At 45.8% G+C, this 19,949-nt stretch overlaps 1 protein-coding gene across 1 annotated transcript; it reads left to right on the forward strand.

Moving 5' to 3' along the window:
- Positions 1-446: 446 nt before the first annotated feature.
- Positions 447-18,443, forward strand: PDCL (phosducin like). The gene is made up of 4 exons (XM_083161044.1): positions 447-604; positions 11,581-11,743; positions 13,992-14,173; positions 17,751-18,443. Exons 2-4 carry the CDS (start codon positions 11,587-11,589, stop codon positions 18,300-18,302), a joined length of 891 nt encoding a protein of 296 aa, XP_083017170.1. The 5' UTR covers positions 447-604; positions 11,581-11,586; the 3' UTR covers positions 18,303-18,443.
- Positions 18,444-19,949: the final 1,506 nt, after the last annotated feature.

Here is a 19,949-nt window from a genome sequence, read left to right on the forward strand (position 1 = left end):
AAAAGTGGCTCTTCCCTAAAATAACTCGAAACATCGGTCTCACAGAACCAATGTCAAAGACTAAACAATGTTTTGCAGCCAATGTTATAATACATTGTGTAACTGATGTTTTCTTTAGATGTCCCATTCCTAAGGAGTATGGCAGGAATAAAGTCCAAATTCCCTGTGAAATTGAATTGCCGGGACCTTAAAGTACAGCTGGAGCATTTATGGACACGTTTCCTCCTGTCACCCAGCAGAGGGCGCTGTCTGTCAATGTACATCCTACACACGCTCTATATGCAAACATTCCTCTGCTGCACCTGTCAGTGTTATACGGTGATGTACTGCAGCCAATCAGCAAATGGCTCTCCTGTGCATTCGTCTAATCATTGGCTGGAGATGAGCTCCCTCTTCCTCGCTCAGGACCAATAACATCATTCGGTAAACGGGAAGTAAGATGCAGCCAATCGGCATTCTTGTGGCATTTTTACACTCAGGAAGCCACCAATCGGAGCAGTCGGTGCTGTACTGTACGGAAGAGGACGCCGCTGCTTTACTCTGTCCCCGTTACAAATACAACAACAAAGACCGGGAGGAGAACGGAGCGGAGACAGCGGGCACCGTATGTATCCCGTGTGCGCTGCGCGTCACTATATTACACGGTGTGCTCCGGCTCTGATTAACATTACACCAGCTTCCCTCTTACAGAGGCGGCATTATGGCCGGTGACAGCTGTGCTAGCCTCCCTGAGCTCTGCGAGCCCAGTGCATTGTGGGTCGGGCTGGCCAGCAAAGGGTAGCAACCAGTGATGGGTGGTTTTACCATCAGTGGGTTATAGGTCCATTTATGGCGATGAGCAGTGTCATACAGAGCTACACTCGGAGGGAGGATGCATAGTTACCTCCCCTCCTGCATTCTGCAGGAGACTCCCTGACATAGCAGCAATCTCCCTCCCTCATTAGTCTAACAATCTCCCTCATGTCACCTGGCCCACATTACAGTTACATCATAGTTACCTCCCCTCCTGCATTCTGCAGGAGACTCCCTGACATAGCAGCAATCTCCCTCCCTCCCTCATTAGTCTAGCAATCTCCCTCATGTCACCTAGCCCACATTACACTGTGACATCATAGTTGCCTCCCCTCCTGCATTCTGCAGGAGACTCCCTGACATAGCAGCAATCTCCCTGATTAGTCTAGCAATCTCCCTCATGTCACCTAGCCCACATTACACTGTTACACCATAGTTACCTCCCCTCCTGCATTCTGCAGGAGACTCCATGACATAGCAGCAATCTCCCTCTCTCCCTCATTAGTCTAGCAATCTCCCTCATGTCACCTAGCCCACATTACACTGTTACACCATAGTTACCTCCCCTCCTGCATTCTGCAGGAGACTCCCTGACATAGCAGCAATCTCCCTCTCTCCCTCATTAGTCTAGCAATCTCCCTCATGTCACCTAGCACACATTACACTGTTACATCATAGTTACCTCCCCTCCTGCATTCTGCAGGAGACTCCCTGACATAGCAGCAATCTCCCTCTCTCCCTCATTAGTCTAGCAATCTCCCTCATGTCACCTATCCCACATTACACTGTTACATCATAGTTACCTCCCCTCCTGCATTCTGCAGGAGACTCCCTGACATAGCAGCAATCTCCCTCTCTCCCTCATTAGTCTAGCAATCTCCCTCATGTCACCTAGCCCACATTACACTGTTATATCATAGTTACCTCCCCTCCTGCATTCTGCAGGAGACTCCCTGACATAGCAGCAATCTCCCTCTCTCCCTCATTAGTCTAGCAATCTCCCTCATGTCACCTAGCCTACATTACACTGTTACATCATAGTTACCTCCCCTCCTGCATTCTGCAGGAGACTCCCTGACATAGCAGCAATCTCCCTCTCTCCCTCATTAGTCTAACAATCTTCCTCATGTCACCTAGCCTACATTACACTGTTACATCATAGTTACCTCCCCTCCTGCATTCTGCAGGAGACTCCATGAAATAACAGCACTCTCCCTCCCTCATTAGTCTAGCAATCTCCCTCATGTCACCTAGCCCACATTACACTGTTACATCATAGTTACCTCCCCTCCTGCATTCTGCAGGAGACTCCCTGACATAGCAGCAATCTCCCTCTCTCCCTCATTAGTCTAGCAATCTCCCTCATGTCACCTAGCCCACATTACACTGTTACATCATAATTACCTCCCCTCCTGCATTCTGCAGGAGACTCCCTGACATAGCAGCAATCTCCCTCTCTCCCTCATTAGTCTAGCAATCTCCCTCATGTCACCTAGCCTACATTACACTGTTACATCATAGTTACCTCCCCTCCTGCATTCTGCAGGAGACTCCCTGACATAGCAGCAATCTCCCTCATTAGTCTAGCAATCTCCCTCATGTCACCTAGCCCACATTTCACTGGTACATCATAGTTACCTCCCCTCCTGCATTCTGCAGGAGACTCCCTGACATAGCAGCAATCTCCCTCATTAGTCTAGCAATCTCCCTCATGTCACCTAGCCCACATTACACTGTTACATCATAGTTGCCTCCCCTCCTGCATTCTGCAGGAGACTCCCTGACATAGCAGCAATCTCCCTCTCTCCCTCATTAGTCAAGCAATCTCCCTCATGTCACCTAGCCTACATTACACTTACATCATAGTTACCTCCCCTCCTGCATTCTGCAGGAGACTCCCTGACATAGCAGCAATCTCCCTCTCTCCCTCATTAGTCTAGCAATCTTCCTAGTGACACCTAGCCCACATTACACTGTTACATCATAGTTGCCTCCCCTCCTGCATTTTGCAGGAGACTCCCTGACATAGCAGCAATCTCCCTCTCTCCCTCATTAGTCTAGCAATCTCCCTAATGACACCTAGCCCACATTACACTGTTACATCATAGTTACCTCCCCTCCTGCATTCTGCAGGAGACTCCCTGAAATAGGAGCAATCTCCCTGATTAGTATAGCATTCTCCCTCATTTCACCTAGCCCACATTACACTGTTTCCCGTTCACACTATGGAGGAGGCTGTGATTGGAGCAGCGCCAGCTCTTAGCGCTGCCTCCTCCACCGATGACGCTTCACTGCGCCCTCACATGATGTCAGCAAACCAGCAATATTGCCAGTTCGCTTATGCAATTTGAACAGACTGCACATGCAGGGGCGCACCAGGACTGAACCGTTTCAAAGTCGCGGTATGACCCTGCATTTGCGGTCTGAAAGCGGTTTTAGTATACTTTTACTAGTTTTGGGCTTTTCTTTGAGTGCATTTACTGTGATTTCCAGCTTTTTCAATACATTTAACATGATTTCTGGCCTTTTCCATACTCATGGTTTCCGGCATTTACTATGTTTGAATCATTTACTCACACCGAACTCTTGTCCACCTGCATTGCTCATGCCTGTGGTGTGTCCGAGTGCAGGCTGCAAGAAATACAATAGCAATTGAGATGTAGAACTCCCAGCTGTCCCGATTACAGCGGGAAAGTCCTGCAGAGACTGTGCCGTTGTCCTACACACAAGTTGCAGTGTCCTGCGGGTACAGTTGGGGGAGGCAGTGCTCTACTCAGCAGATACCCATTCTGAAAAGCCTAAAGTTGGTAGGTATGGATATGTGAATTGGGAGTATAATACGCTGACCAAACCCATGTCGACCTAGAACCCTGTCGACCTAGTTGCATGTCGACCTAAGTGTGGTCGATAAAACGATCCACACCCCTTAGGACAAATAGGCCCAGTGTATTGGGCCCTTAAGTTTACTTTACTGGGGTTTTTTTGTGTATTGATTTACATACCTCCCAACATGACCCTCTCCAGGAGGGACACAATGCTCTGTTTCTGTGAATATATTATCATCACCTGTTTTAAACATGTTAATTGATAAGAAAGGTGTTCCTACACAGGTGATGGCAATCATCAGGGCCGGCGCCACCACTTGGCAGCCTTAGGCATTTGCCTAGGGCGCCGGCCACTGGAGGGCGGCATTCTGGAGCAGCTCCCCCCACTTACCACTCCAGGTAAGTATCGCCTCAAAAGCCCCCCCCTCCCCCGGGACTCGGCGGCCGCATCAACCCCTCCCCCCCGGGACCCGGCGGTGGCGGCTCCCCCAGGATGCAGTGGCCGCATTCCTCCGTCTCCCCCCTTGGACTCGGCGCATCACCCCACCCCCCCCCCCCCGGATTTGGCGGCAGCGCTAGCCGCTTCAAGCACCCTCCACACTCGGCGGTGGCTGCTTGACCTCCCAAGCCATCACTCACCCCCCGCATCACTCACCCTCCGTGCGCAGGTGAGCGGGCGGGCAGGGGGGGGGGCGCGCGCATCCCCCCACGCCTGGGGCGCTGCTGTGCGTTGCACCGGCCCTGGCAATCATACATTACCAGGGAAGTGCAGGAGCAGAGCATTGTGTCCTCCTGGAGAGGGTCATGTTGGGAGGTATGGATTTAAAGGAAACGAGATATTCAATAGTAAACGAGCAACATTTGTGTGTTGAATACAATTGTTCCTTTCTATTCAGCAACTGCTCCATCTTTGAAAGGTACACAGAGGGCCTGATTCAGACCTGATCGCTGCTGATCGTATTTGCACAGCAGATGATTATCGAAACTGGGCATGCATCTGGACCGCAGTGCACTTGCTTGATGCCGTGCAGAGATTAAATCCTGCTATTTTTTTTTTAGCCGTTACCAAGGTGATTGACAGGAAGCCTGTATCTGGGGGTGGTGCCCTGCTGTTTAATGGGCGTGCCAAAAAAAAAAAAGCAGATGGGCTCGGGTTACTGGCTGGTATGAAAGCTACTGACCCGGCTTACTAATGCTGCAGCAGCATCACCGGATCTTTCAGGCCTGCTCCCTTCTGGCTGCGGTGGCGGGTAGTGTGGATCGGGGCAGCGGGGGCTGGGAGCTTGTAGCGCTATTTTCCAGGCGGCGGGGCAGGAAGTGCTGCTGAATTTCAAAACATTGAAAAGACTTTCTGGATGCTCTCAGCCAATCAGCGTCCGGCCAGTCTTTTCAAAATATTTTCAAATTCAGCAGCGCTTCCCACCCTGCAAATAGCGCCACAAGCTCCCAGCCGCCGCTGCCCGGACCTGCTGCTGCACATAGGTGTGGGATAGCAGCGGGATGCATGGGCACAGTGCCACAGGCACCCTCCCAGCGCTGTCTCTGCCCCCTCACACCAGAAAATGCAGGGACTAGGCTGGTGTGAAAGGGCCCAACCCGGGAATGTCCCTGCTTTATCCGTAGACTGTATTCCCGTGCAAGTCCCTGTATTTTCTGGTGTGAAAGGGGTATAAGCTGTTGATGCTGTATATTCAGTGATCACCAGAATGAATGTGCACCAGGCCAATTTACTTTACCTAAAGATTAGTAATCATGGACTTCCTCTAACAGTTCCATACATAGATTACCTGTTGCCGTTAGCGATATCTGTTAGTGTTTGAAAAAAACACATTTAATCTTTTGAAAGGCCTGGTACATTTCTGAATTTCAGGGAGAGTGGACCACATTCTCTGGCACTTCTAGCTTCCATTAGTATGCATGTTGCACATAACACCCCCCCCCCCCCTTTTGCTTAAATGCACAAATCACTACATTGAGCATCAGGGCTGTGATAATGCAATTTAAGGAACTATTGACCTATTGAATCTAAATGTGGCCACTAAATATTAACTTAACAATACAGTATAAAAATGGGACATTCCTACAGATGTGTGCTCATACAACTCTCCTCTGTGTCCTATGGAATGAGCTGCCTGGATGCTCTACTACAGTAGTGTTCATTCTAGCACCCGCCACATTTGAAAACCCATGCAGTTCTTCTTCCCTGCCTGGGGTGTCGCTGTCTGCTGTAGTGTTTATAGCACATTGTGGTCTGTATATCAGCACTTATATGCAAACCAGACCTGTGCTAGAAACACTACAGCAGACAGTGACACCCCAGGCAGGGAAGTGGAACTGCATGGGTTTTTAAATATGGCCGGTGCTAGAATGAGCACTACTACAGGTAGACCCTCCTCAGGTCAATGACTGAGTTTCACACAGCAGCTGCATGCAATGCCAGTATCCAGGGCGCCTGTGCATTTTGAGGTGAATAAATACATGCTTAGCGAGTACATGGTGCCCCCAACAGAACTATTTATTTTGATTTAGGATATGTCTCTGAGTACATTTGTCTTAACTGAAAATCATTATAGCAAATAATTCAGGTCTGAGGTTGCCATCAATTCAGTGATATGCAGGATAACCTTGTTAGGACATCATTAGCAAGAGCCATACTGTGGAATGACCCCAGCTATCCTGCCCCCCACTGTTTCATATATGCACTTGCCAATGCTGGGTGCATGACCTCGCTGGTAGGGACACATTGCCTAATTCGTACATATCCGTATATCATGCCCCAGTTCATCATTCCCTATGATCTTCACGTATTTCATTTGACTGTTCAATCATACCCCTTTTAAACCAAGGAATAAACCAGGTTGGACCCAGGTCAACGTTGGTGTAAAAGGGGTCAACCCAGGTCCAGTAACACTTGTCTCCTACCCAGGTCCTGACCAGGGTTGAACACTGGTTGGACCTGGGTCGTGGGCGGTGTAAATGGTCCCAGGTAGTGCTGAAAGGATACCAGAAGTGCTGGACGCCTTTCCACAGCACATGGGAGATTCGGTCTTCTGCTGCAGGGGAAGCGGCTGGGGAGAGCACATGGGAGATGCTGCACTTTTATACCGCTATGTGTGCTTGAGCACTGAATAAAATTTTTTGAAAAATATTTTACAAAATAAACAAACCAACATTCTTCAATGCTAACTAGTCATGTCTTTTAATTTTTATTTTAAATCATTAAGGGAAGGTTGGCTGGCAGTTTATCAGTCCTAAAATGGATATTTGTAATGCTATCCATAGGGAAAAGAAGTGCTGACCCAGGTTCAGTGTAAACGGCGCAGACCTGGGTCACAGTGCTGTGTAAATGGGGTATGAAGCTGGGTCCAACCCTGGAAACTCCTGTGTTCAAAGACTAGGGTCCGACCAGAGATTTTGGTGTAAAAGGGGTTTCACTAATGATAAATACAGTGTTATGCCAATTGATGTGGGCAGGTGCTCTCACGCATGCCTCTTTGCATTACCCCAGTACACAGTACAATATGAAACAGGGTTAGTCTGACCATGAGGATGTATTTCACATTTGCTCTAACAGCGTTACCGCTGTTTTTATTGCCGCCATCAGATTGAGAGGGTCATGCAATTCCTATATCACCACAGAACACGGCTTCATTCCTAAAGCTGATTTATCTGCAAAACTAATGCCGCACATTTGGAATCTATCCTAATACATGGAATGGGAAATCCAGCTCCTGACCTTGGCGTCTGAGCATCGGAAGCCATTTCCTAGTCTCCATGGCAATTTAGCCAGGATTTATTGAGGCGTAGACAGATGTCTAAGCTCTAGTGAACTATGCCCACAGAAGGGATCACCTTCTGTTCCGTGTGCCCCGTATTGATATCCTGTTCTGTTCAATGTGAACAGTTGGCAGTTTGGTTGGGTCTTTTTTTAAAGACCATAATAATAAAAGTGCTTTTTGTGGATCTACTTTCATTCCAATAGATTGTACACTTTCTCCAGCAGGGCCTGTCTACATTTGGTTTACGTTCCTTGTTCCTCCTGTTTTATGAATGGCGATAATTAACAAGGGAGGAATAGTTTTTTTGTGTGTGCCGTGAATGACAGTGTTCTGTAACCAAGATGGCGCACATTATATAAACTGGTGCCTCTAATAATTAGAGGCTCTAATAAAGATTTTTCGGTACTTGTTTCTTAGCACGGCGCCCCCGATTTTTCATCGTAGTGCATCTTATACAATTGCATCACATGCAATATAGCGGCATGCAATGCGATTCGATTTTTAATTGTACAAGCACCCTGATGGGTGCATACAATGTTAAATGCACCCCCATTGTCAACGCCACTCCCACTATCAACACCAACCCGAAGCGTTGAGGGCAAAGCAAGCCCGGGTGGCGGTACGCGTCCTCCGACCTTTTCATACCCCCACTATCCACGTCAGCGTGGAGTTGATTTTAGATAGTGTGGCAAGCGCAGTGAGCCACCGAGCCCGAAGCGTGGCGAGCGGACACAGATTACTTTACATGTATTCCGCGTCCCCTCGCCACACTATCTAAAATCAACTGGGGGTATGAAAAGGTCGGAGGACGCGTACCGCCGCCCCTCGCGGTCTCGCTGCGCTCGCCACGCTTCGGGGTGGCGTTGACAATGGAGGTGCATTCAACATTGTAAGCCCCCATCAGGGTGCTTGTACAATTAAAAATTGCATCGCATTCCATTTGCTCGCATGCAATGCTACAGTATGCAATATTTAATTGTACAAGCACTCCTGTTAATTTAACGGGAATATCGCATCGCATACCACTAAATACGGTATGCGATGAGCGCCGTGCTAGGAAACAAGTACCGATTTTTCTACATTGCTGCAGTGACGTGCTGTTTCCATTCCTGTTGGAGGAGAAACCCAGACTTGTATGTATCTTGGCAAAGGCACGCAGCCCTACGTTGTTTCCATTTAAGGAGAGTGCTGGTCCGATTGTCCATTTATTTATTTATTTATATATATATATATATATATATATATATATATATTTGTAGGTTGGAGGCCAGGCACTCGTTGGTCTCCTTTAGAGTGGGTGCTGTGGTGCCTTCCCAGGTAGCAGCAAAATGCCCCAATGTAGAAAGTGTGAAGAAGGCGGCACTCATCAGTCTTGGTAAGGTGAAGTAAAAAATCCTTTAATCCGACGGCGTTTCGGGAATTAAACCCGTTCTCAAGGACATACAAGTGCACAATAAAACAAACACAGTATATAAAGCAGATAAGTCCCACCCCCAAATTAATCCGGTATCACCTGAGCTTACCGGTATCACCGCAAGCGGCTGCAGTAGATTGCGTCTGGGAACGAGTCCCCATTCACCACGTCGCCCATGAGTGACGCATCACGCTATTACAGCGCGCTGACGTCACCATGCTATTCACTGTGGCGAGGACGACTCGCTCCCGGTCAGCTGATCATAGCCGCACGTCACACTGCTGCGTCCCGGCATCACCCGCGTTACCAAGCAACCTACAAACAATAACAAAAGAAAGAAAAATATGACATTATCACAAAGAAAGTATAACAATATCAGATAAATACACTTTAAAAGAAACTTCATATCAAACTGTCATCACACTATTGGGCAACATACATAATAATTATATGCGGCAGAAAACCACCACATGATGTGCGTATGTCAGTGATATGTACATAGATAAAAATATTTTTTTTTTTTAATAGAAATCTATTTAGATCAAAAGAAGGAAGAAACCACTAACCATTAATTAGATAATGCATAAGCAGTGGATTCATGAAATACAATATTCAGAAATAGCATTGTAATCCCCACTGTTCATTTAAGCCTTTGGGGGCAAGTGTCTGCAAATAGAAAATCCATTTGCATTCTAACTGCAACAGTTTTTTATTTCTGTTACCGCCTCGAAGGGAAGCTGGTACATGGTCTATGATCATCGAAATCATACTTACCACGCTATGCCCAAATTTTATGCAGTGGCGTGTCACTGGCTGATCACTGTGTCCACATGATAATCCCTGATGAATCCCTGACCTATGTAGGGCCATCCGTTCTTTGAACGTACGTTGAGTTTTCCCCACATAGGTCAGGCCACAGGAACAAGTAAGAAGATACACGACGTATGTTGAATGGCATGACAAAGGAAATTTAATGGGGATACGTTTCCTACTGCCATGGACCTGCAAGTGATATATATATATATATATATATATATATATATATATATATATATATTTATTTAATGAAGTCAAGCAGAAACATACAATGGGCTGTATTTAACCCCCGCGCCAACCGCTCACTCTATTCTGCGTTCCGGGGGAATCCTTGCTGTCACAGGATGGTGAGGATTCCCCCAAACAGCGAGGCTCACGGCTAATGTAGGGAGCCCACTGCATTTAGCCGCTATCCTCGCTGTTTTAGCGGCCGCACACACGCCATTTTCACGCCGATACAGGTGGAAACGGCGTGTGCAGGGGGTCAGTTGAATACTGACCCTGCGAGCTGTGACAGCGAGTAATCAGCACTGCTCACTGTCACAGCTCGCAAAAACCATTGAATACACCACAATATGAATGCTTTAGACATGCACAGTAATACATAGATAATATATCAATTAAAACAAAGCGGGCAAAGAAATACAGCTGCGTTTTGGGATATCATAGTTGATTATGCCGGATTATCTATCCTTATGTTCCAAAAGATCGTCATGTAATAAGCAAGTCAAACATTAAAACAAAATCCTTGTCACTTGTTTTCGTATTTTCCGCCAATATAATAGGTAGAATATGAGGCTGGCTTCTTTAATAAAATTAGAAAAAAAAGTTTGTACAATAAAATAAAGAGTAAGAAGGAAACATGAAAAAAGGAGGGGGAGGGGGAACATCATGCATTTCTAGGCCCAGAAACACCATCCGTTTAGGAGCATACAACTGGAGGATCTTGTAAAAGTGTTACGCATCCCGCTTCACCTGGAGCATCTGGCTGGGTCTCTCCTGCAGGGGGACGCGGCAGCTGGGCAGAGCGCTCCGGGCAGGGCCTGGGACGCGGCAGCCGGGCAGAAGTCTACGGTCCGCTGGTACACTATGGAAAGCCTGCCGCCCATCTGCTGGTGTTACCAGCAGATGAACGGCCGGGCCACTGATGATGCGGGAGTGCGCATCACCGCTTATCACTGCCCCGTACACCCTGCTTGGGTGATGGGTCTCACCCATATGGCCTTATGCAGGCTGGGTGCTTGTGCTAACCATGCACTTTCCCCCAGTCCTGTGGCTGCTGCTCCTGATTCTTCTCTCCCCTGTGGCTGCTACCCAGAATCCCTTGCATGATGACGATGCCCGGCTAAATCACAAGATTGTAGGAAATCCTAGTGTGCATGCTTGTTCAAAGGTTATGGAACCTCAAAGGGAGAGCTTCAAAAAATGCCTGATGGAATCCCTGAGAATCTGAATATAGTGTTCATTCTAGCACCCACCAGCTTTGAAAACCCATGCACTTCCTCTTTCCTGCCTGGGGTGTCGCTGTCTGCTGTAGTGCTTCTAGCACAGTGTGGTCTGTATCAGCACTGATATGCAAACCAGACCTGTGATAGAAACAACACAGCAGACAGCGACACCCCAGGCAGGGAAGAGGAACTGCATGGGTTTTCAAAGCTGGCGGGTGCTAGAATGAACACTATGAATATCTGGTTGTTAAAGGTTACAAAGTATGTTGTCCTTGCAATTTTTCATTAAATAAGACCTGTAATACACCTCCCAGTTTGTGGACCTTGATGGTAGTTCTTAAGAAAGTTGGTGTGATTATCTGGGTATTGCACAGATTGGGGGGAGGATTATTCCGTTCTGCATTTGCCTGTTAAATGTTGGCAAGTAGGCTTATAGTGTTTAAGAAATGCAAACGCAGAAGTAAATGTCTAACATCTCTGGATTCACCTGTCTTTTATATACTTAGAACATAATGACTACACTTGATGATAAGCTGCTGGGAGAGAAGGGTCAGTACTACTACAGCAGCAGCAGTGACGATGATGAAGACAGTGAGCAGGATCGCAACATACGCCAAGGCGGGGCTGGAGAATCAGAGACCGGGAAAGAAGGAAGCGCTGTTAATACAGGTAACTTCAACACTAGCTTTTCTTTTTAGAGGGAGGATTTATGCCACAGAAGTCATGGATCAGTAGCTTTGCGCTGTTCTTTTACGGAGTTGTATTCTAGTACAACTGGACAAAAGAATACTTGTAGGCCAATGTTGAGTACAAGTAGAAATTCACATTGAGGTACAGAACAGTACGGAAAGCGCAGTATCACTGTGTATAGTATATATGGAGAACCCTATGGGCAGATGTTAGTAAGCCATCTCCAAAGGCACAAATGCTCAGGAATTAACATGACTATCTGTGTCAAGAGGCCAAACCGCTAATAAGTCAACTTTTTATACCAATCTCACATTTTTAACTTTAGTATTTTTCCTATCCCTTAACTCATGTTTTAATGGAGTCTGAGTACCAACTCTGTGGACCAAAACCAGATTAGCGGGTCAGTTCAGTTAAATACAATGGAACATTACATATAACAGGCGTGTGTACTGTACACCCAACATTGTGTATTTTTCTGGTCGCTAGTTTGGGTGTGCAATGACAAATCACGAGATGAAAGCCAGGTATTGTGTTGTGAGCACTCGGCATCAGCTGGTAAGAGGATTGTCAGTCTTCTAGAATAGAAATAGGTAGATACTAGCACTGGCTGCACACAAACTTTAGAACATTTTTGTTTTGGTCTTAAACCATTTGGGATACGGTCATTAGGTCGACGTTTCTTTTTTTTTCTTTTTTTTTTTAAATGTGCCGACAGGCAGTATTTCCCATCCACTAGGGCATGGTGGGAGAATAGACTAGTGTGCCAAGTTTTAGTGTTTATGTTGACTGTGTTGACATAAAGCTAAAAAATAAAAAAAATTACTTTATTACTGTCGAACTTACCCATGTCGACCTAAGGACCCTATCGACCTAGACTCTTGTCGACCTTCCTTCACGTCGACCTAATGACTGTCTAATAACTTGCTGGTGACCAGCTGATCCACACCCTACAATTTAATGTCTTAAGGCCCCCATACACTGGGCCAGTTTGTCCGAAGGACCAGTTGGACCAATTTGCCTTTGAGAGCTCCCCTGCAGCTGTTATTGCATGTAACACTCCCGGGCGGGCAGCGGGGTCCGGCCAGCTGGTGGTGGTGGCGGGCACCGGGGTCCGGCCGAGCAGCGGCGGTGGCTGGGAGCATGTAGCCGCATTTTGCGGAGTGGGAGATGCGGCTGCTGAATATTTTGAAATGACTGGCCGGGACGTTGATTGGCTGAGAGAATTCTCTCAGCTAATCAGATGGGAGGCTGCTGATTGGCTGAGAGATTTCTACTTGGAGGGGAACATAGTAGCACTAGTATGCTGCTCTCTTGAAGGTGCGTTGCGATGGGGGGTGGGGAGCGGCTGCGTGTGGGTGTGGTTCTTCTGACAGATGATGCACCACTGGCGCACACCTAGGAATCAATGGCATGCGCAAACATTTTTCCGGGGTAGCCAGCAGTGTAGCTCAGCCCAGAAAATTTCCAGGCGTACAATTGAAGGAGTTAAAACAGGGGTGGCCAAACCTGTCTGAGATCTACCAACAGTGAATGTTTTCCAGGCAACCTGTGGATCTATAGTAGGAATGAATGCAGCAGGTTTTAAAATGTGACAGTTAGTAATGACTACAGCTGTGCACCAGCTAGGTGATCTGGGGAATGTGACAGTTAGTAATGACTACACCTGTGCCCCAGCTAGGTGATCTGGGAAATGTGACAGTTAGTAATGACTACAGCTGTGCACCAGCTAGGTGATCTGGGGAATGTGACAGTTAGTAATGACTACACCTGTGCACCAGCTAGGTGATCTGGGGAATGTGACAGTTAGTAATGACTACAGCTGTGCACCAGCCAGGTAACCTGGAAAACATGGACCGTTGGTAGATCTCGAGGACCGGTTTGGCCACCCCTGAATCTATATGAGCCACTGAATCCATGAAATGTGGGCAAATTATGAAATCGGGCAGCTGTAATGTTCCGACTCTTTCATGCATTCTGATTAGCTATGCGTTTGGAAAGAAATAGGTTCAGGGGAATTTTGTGGAAAAGATAATTTCACAGAAAGAATAGTGGATAAGTGGAATAGCCTCATAGGTGGAAGAGGTGAAAACAGTATAGCAATTTAAATATGCTTTGGATACACTTCTAAGGATCAAATAGCATTTGAGGTTATCACAAGGATAAAAGGGCAGACTAGTTGGGCCAAGTGGTTCTTACAATCTGTGTTCCTATGCTCCTTGCGATTTAGGTCCGAAGGGGGTCATTACTGACTGGAGGCTTTACAAACAGATGGAGACAGAACAGAACGAGGAACAAAGGAGGGAAATGGAACAGCTGATTAAGAAGCTCTCGATGACGTGTAAATCTCACCTTGACGAAGAGAAGGACAAACAGAAAGAGAAAGATCTGGAAGAAAAGATAAACGGGAAGGTAAAATCGAATAACCTTTTAATTACTTGCAGCTCCGTTAGTGATTCAGTTCGCATCGTGCGTCAAATCTGCTTAATTGTTTCACTGCGATTCATTAAGGGTATTGGGATTTTAACCGTTTGCGTTTATCATGCTGCTGGGAGCACAAAATCACTAAACTTTTTTTTCACATAATACAATTTATATTGGAATTTATTCGTTTAACCACTTCAGTGGTATGGCCGGAAATTTTCCAGGCTGCGCCTCCGCAGCCGGCTGTCCTGGAAAATTTCCAGGTATACAACCAGCAGGTAGGTGTGCGCCAGTGGTGTCTCCAGCTGTGCACTACTGGCGCACCACCTCTAGTGGCACGGCACTGTCTCATTGCGCTCTCCCCTGCTGCCACCCTGACCTCCGCACTCCTGTGATCAGACGCCGGAGCTCCCCTGCTGCTACTGCCACGGCCATTATCACTGCATCAATGACCAGGTGGGCAGCCCCGCTCGGGGAGGTTCGGGGGGACTCGGTAGCGTGTTTAGGAGTTTGGATGCCTGAGTCCCCCTCCGAGCTACCCCAAACCTCCTCGAGCGTGACCTGCCACCTGGTCACTGATGCAGTGCGAATGGCGGCGGGGAGCTCCAGGTGATATTATCATGGCGGTGGGGAGCTCGGGGGGGGGGGGGGGGGGGGGGGCGACAGCAGGCGGGAGTTGGGACTGACTGCTGCCCCTGAGTGGTGAGTATTGCTGAGGCAGAACAAACCGGCCTTGGAAGGTTTTTCCTGCCCCAACAAATTCCACCGGGGGATTTATATACTCTATACTTATATACCGTTTACATTGTCCCTTTCTCTGATTATTTTTTAAAAATAATTAATAAAGTGCAAATGGTTTTACGTAGTGTTGATCTTTTTTAATATCTTCTGTGTGTGGTTTAGGGAAAATAATTATCAAACTTCTTTATAACTAACTAGTTACTAGGCTGCAGAAGCCAGTCACCATGACGGCTTCTGCAATGTACTTTCACTTTGAGCTGTGACAGTTTTTAGCCCACCAACTCCCCTCCCCACCCCCAGTCCCTATCTGCTCCTACCTCCAATCTGTCTTCACGGCTCCCTCTCTCCATATTTAGCAAGTTTGAGACAACGATCAACGTCCCTGCAAAAATTGCTTTCACTTTCTGTTATAACATATTTTTTTCTCCAGAGCTGGAAGGATCATTAAAATCTTATCCTGAGAAATTGGGCAGGATGTAATGCCATCTGAGTTTTGCGGCGGTGCGGGATGCCGAGCAAATTCGGACGTTTATCTAAAGCGGCAATCCCTTACATGACATTTTTTTGCCTTGTAAGTTATTGCCCCTTTAAAAAAAAATCTGAGCTTTAATGCCATCCAGCACGACGGCCAAACTCGGGCCACATTACATCCTACCCATTGTGTCTCTGAAGCATATGTGAATGGTGGAACAGATCTCTTTTGATCATCAGTTTAAAAGGTTAGAAAAGTAACGGACTGTTCAAAGCTGACCAATCATTTCCAGAGAAAGGTGTGGTGGAACAATCCCCTTATGCACCACTACAGTGAGTTATTACTTAATAGGAAATGTCCAACACCAATTGGTGTAAAAAAACAAAACAATGAGAATAATTATAAATTGTAATAAAGTGCACTTTCAAAGATGCACCATCATGGAAGACAGAATATAAACTTTTTGTAATATTATGTACGCTCAAATCATATTTCACTTAATTGGTTTATAACATTTTACGGAAGATAAAAACGCAATCGCATGATATCAAATATTGTCATGCTATAATTAAAACATTCTAAAATAAATAAAAAAGGTTTTCCTGTATTCCGTTAGTGCCGTCTGTAAGTTCTGATTTGATTGGATGTTGCAAATATGAATTGCATTTAGTCTATCGTATCACTTTTTATGAGTTCCAGAGATAAAATAGTCATTGTAAAGGTCCATACACAATGGGTGACTATGCCCAGCGTGTATGGGCAGCAATGATGTCAATCATCGCTGCAGAGAAAGCCGCTCAGTGCATACACACTGAGCGGCTTTCTTCCCCTGCCCGGCGCCGACGGAGGGGGAGGACGGCGTTGCATAACACAGAGCTATGCAAAGCCATCCTCAACGCCGCTCATCTGCTGGTATAATCAGCAGATGAGCGGATTTCCCGGCGATGATGCGGGAGCGTGCAGCAGCGCTCACCGCTCATAGCTGGGGCATACACACTGGGCGGCTTTGAGCTGAGAGCCGCTCAAACCTGCTGCTTTCGATCGTTTTGTCGACAATACTAAGGTCGACAGGGTTCTAGGTCTACATGTGTCAAGGTTGACATGAGTTTAGGTCGACCTATGTGTTAGGTCGACAGGTCGTTAGGTCGACATGGGTTTTTCACTGTTTTTTTTTACCTGAATGTCGACACAGTTGACATGGACACAGTTGGAGGTGAACCGCAGCCCCTCGCATCACTCGCAATGCTTCGGCACACTATATTATTCTCACACCACGCCCTAGTGGATAGTAGGGCATGATATACCGCCTGTCGGCTCAAAAAACAGTGAAAAAAACCATGTCGACCTAACAACCTGTCGACCTAACCCATGTTGAACTAACGCATATGTCGACCTAACAACCTGTCGAACTTGTCCCATGTCGACCTAAACACCTGTCGACCTTGACCCATGTTTGCCTAGAACCCTGTCGACCTTCCCCCCCCCCCTGTCGACCCAACGGTGTCGACCTAATGACTGTCCACCTAAGGGTGGTCGACAATACGACCGCATACCGTGCACGGGCCTTTACTCTATACATGTTGGCCTGTTCTGCAGCTGGGCCGTTTTGAGTAAGCGATTTTGCTTACTCACTGTCACTGCCGGAGATAAGCCAGCAGTAGCCGCGTGTGCAGCCGAATAAACAATGCAGTGTCTAATCAAAATATTTTTGCCTGCAGTGTCTATACGGCGATAGCGCCGCTGCGGGGCCGTGACTTGCAATCGTCCTCTGTGTACACATGGGGCGATTCAGGGAACCCTAACTGATGTTGACGATGATGTCAAAATCGCTTAGAACAATTTGTCCCATGGCTTTAAACTGGGTACACACCCACAATCCACGACCTGGATTGTGGCCGACTGGACAACCAATGTATCAATACATCAGCCCGCAAGGGGGGGGAGATCCACGTCCCCCCCCTTGTCGGGATTTCGGCGGTCAGGATTCTGGCGTCGGGATTTTGAACGCCGGGATCCCGACCGCCGGGATTTTATACTGAATCCATTTGTACACACAGAACGATATAGTGCGCAACAACGCAATATATTTCCGTGCCCGCATCCACAAGCGTAGTGCTGGGTCGTCACATGTGATGTCAGTGGGTGGGAACACACGATCACGTGTACACATTACTTTTGGCATGATTTGACAACCTATTGTCAGTTGTGTACCCAGCCTATGGAACATGGAATAGAATATTAGGGAGGATAGCAATTTCATTCAGTAACACACATTTACCGAATTTACAAAAATCTCATTTCAAACCTTAACAGTATTAATTATATTTTGCATTATTTTTTTTTACTTTTTAGATGACCATGCAAGAATTCAATCAGATGAACGAGGAAGAGGATGACGATTTCTTGCAGCAATATAGAAAACAAAGAATAGAGCAGATGAAGCATCAGCTCTGCCAATCTAAACTAATCTTCAAGCAAGTGTATGAGATTAACAGCGGCGAGGAATTCTTGGATACCGTAGATAAAGAACACAAAAACACTCTCGTGATCATTCTCATTTACGAGGAGGACATTCCCGGCGCAGAAGCCGCAACCGGCAGCATCATCTGCCTGGCGTCCGAGTACCCCGGGGTGAAATTCTGTAAAGTGAAAAGCTCCCTTTTAGGAACCAGCACCAAATTCACCAAGAACGCCTTGCCGGCCCTACTTGTGTATAAATCGGGAGAATTGATCGGGAATTTTGTTCGAGTGACCGATCAGCTCGGAGAAGATTTTTTCGCTGTTGACCTGGAATCGTTTTTGCACGAATGCAGCTTGTTACCTGAAAAAGATGCGATTCTCTCGACCGTTTGTAATTCGTCTATTCGTTGCTATAGCGACGACAGTGACCTTGAAATAGACTGAGGGATCAATATCACTAGATCAACCATATCCTGCCAGTACTTGTACATAGATGCGACATTATTTACATACTATTTAATACAGTTGTGTGTTTTTTTGTTTTTATACAAGAAGTAAAATAAAGTGTAACCTGGTTTAGCATAATATTTGTCAATCACTCCCTAGTTTACGAAGGCACAATTTATTTTATTTATTAATTTCCAATACCTGAGTGGCAGATGATGTGAAGAAGGAATACCGTTTACAGATAAATAACAAGTTGTGAAATATATTAAACATAAATAACAATCTTGCATTCTCATTGAGTTCACCATGTATGCGTATTGTAGTTAAATTCACTAAAATTATTATTTTTCTATTATTTTAAAATGATTATTTAATGGGCTATATTTAATTATTTTTATATTGTATCCAATCACGTTCTTCCTTTTTTATAAAAAAAAAAAAATACATTGCCACGCTACCGCCCTGTTCTAAGTACTGGATTTTAATCACAGGTACAGAATTGTTATCTTGGAGAGAATTCTGGGTTTTGTATTTATAAAATGGAAAGCAACATGAAATCCACTGTACCGCTCAGTTATATCTCATTACAGGTCGAGTATCCCGTTTCCGAGTATCCGTTATCCGAATTATTCCGAAATACGGACATTCCAGAAAGTGAAAAAAAAAATGTTTTTTTGCTAAAAACTCACTGGGGACATTTGTAACAGCATCACTGGGGACATGATATGTAACTGACACTATATATGTGCAAGACAATGATTGCTTGGCATTCAAATTCAGTGCTGAGATAGTACACAAATTTTGTTTCACGTTTTGAAACCTTGTTTTTTGAACAATTAAAATATATTTATGTGTATTTTATGTGGTAATAAAATATATTTGTGTGTATATTATGTGCTTATACAGCTTACATGCAAGATACTTCAAAATACATCATTGAAATATTAAAATATTCCGAAATACGGAATAATCCGTTATCCAAAATTCTCCTGGTCCCGAGCATTTTGGATACGGGATACTCAACCTGTAGTAGACGTAATAATATACCCGCATAATCACTCATTAGTATTGACTCCCACTGAGCTCAGTTTATGCCTTTATCAAAGCCCCTCCCTAGCCACGCTGCCGCCCGTTCACGCTACTGAGTCCTGATATCTAGTGATTTTGTCTTTACTCTGTGTACTAAGTTCAGGATTTTATTCTCAAAATCAACTTTATTATCTCTAAAAGTATTCCTGGTTTCGTTCTTATTAAATTGAAAGAAACCTGTAATCCACTGTACCACTCGCTCTCTACTGTGCAGTGTCTCATTAATATGACTTCCACATGGTCTACTTTGCTGCGAATGTTCCATTTAATCAGAACGAAACCAGGAATACTTTTAGAGATAATAAAGTTGATTTTGAGAATAATATCCTGAACTTAGTACACACAGTAAAGACAAAATCACTAGATATCAAGACTGAATATCGTGAACAGGCGGCAGATTGGCTGGGGAGGTGCTTGTGATGGCATATTATATAGTCCTATTAATGAGATAATAACTGAGCGGTACAGTGGATTTCACGTTGCTTTCCATTTTATAAAAACAAAACCTGGAATTCTTTCTAAGATAACAATGCTGTACCTGTGATTATATCCAGT

Source organism: Crinia signifera, chromosome 9 (assembly GCF_055691185.1).
Source record: "Crinia signifera chromosome 9, ASM5569118v1, whole genome shotgun sequence".
Lineage (NCBI taxonomy): Eukaryota > Metazoa > Chordata > Amphibia > Anura > Myobatrachidae > Crinia > Crinia signifera.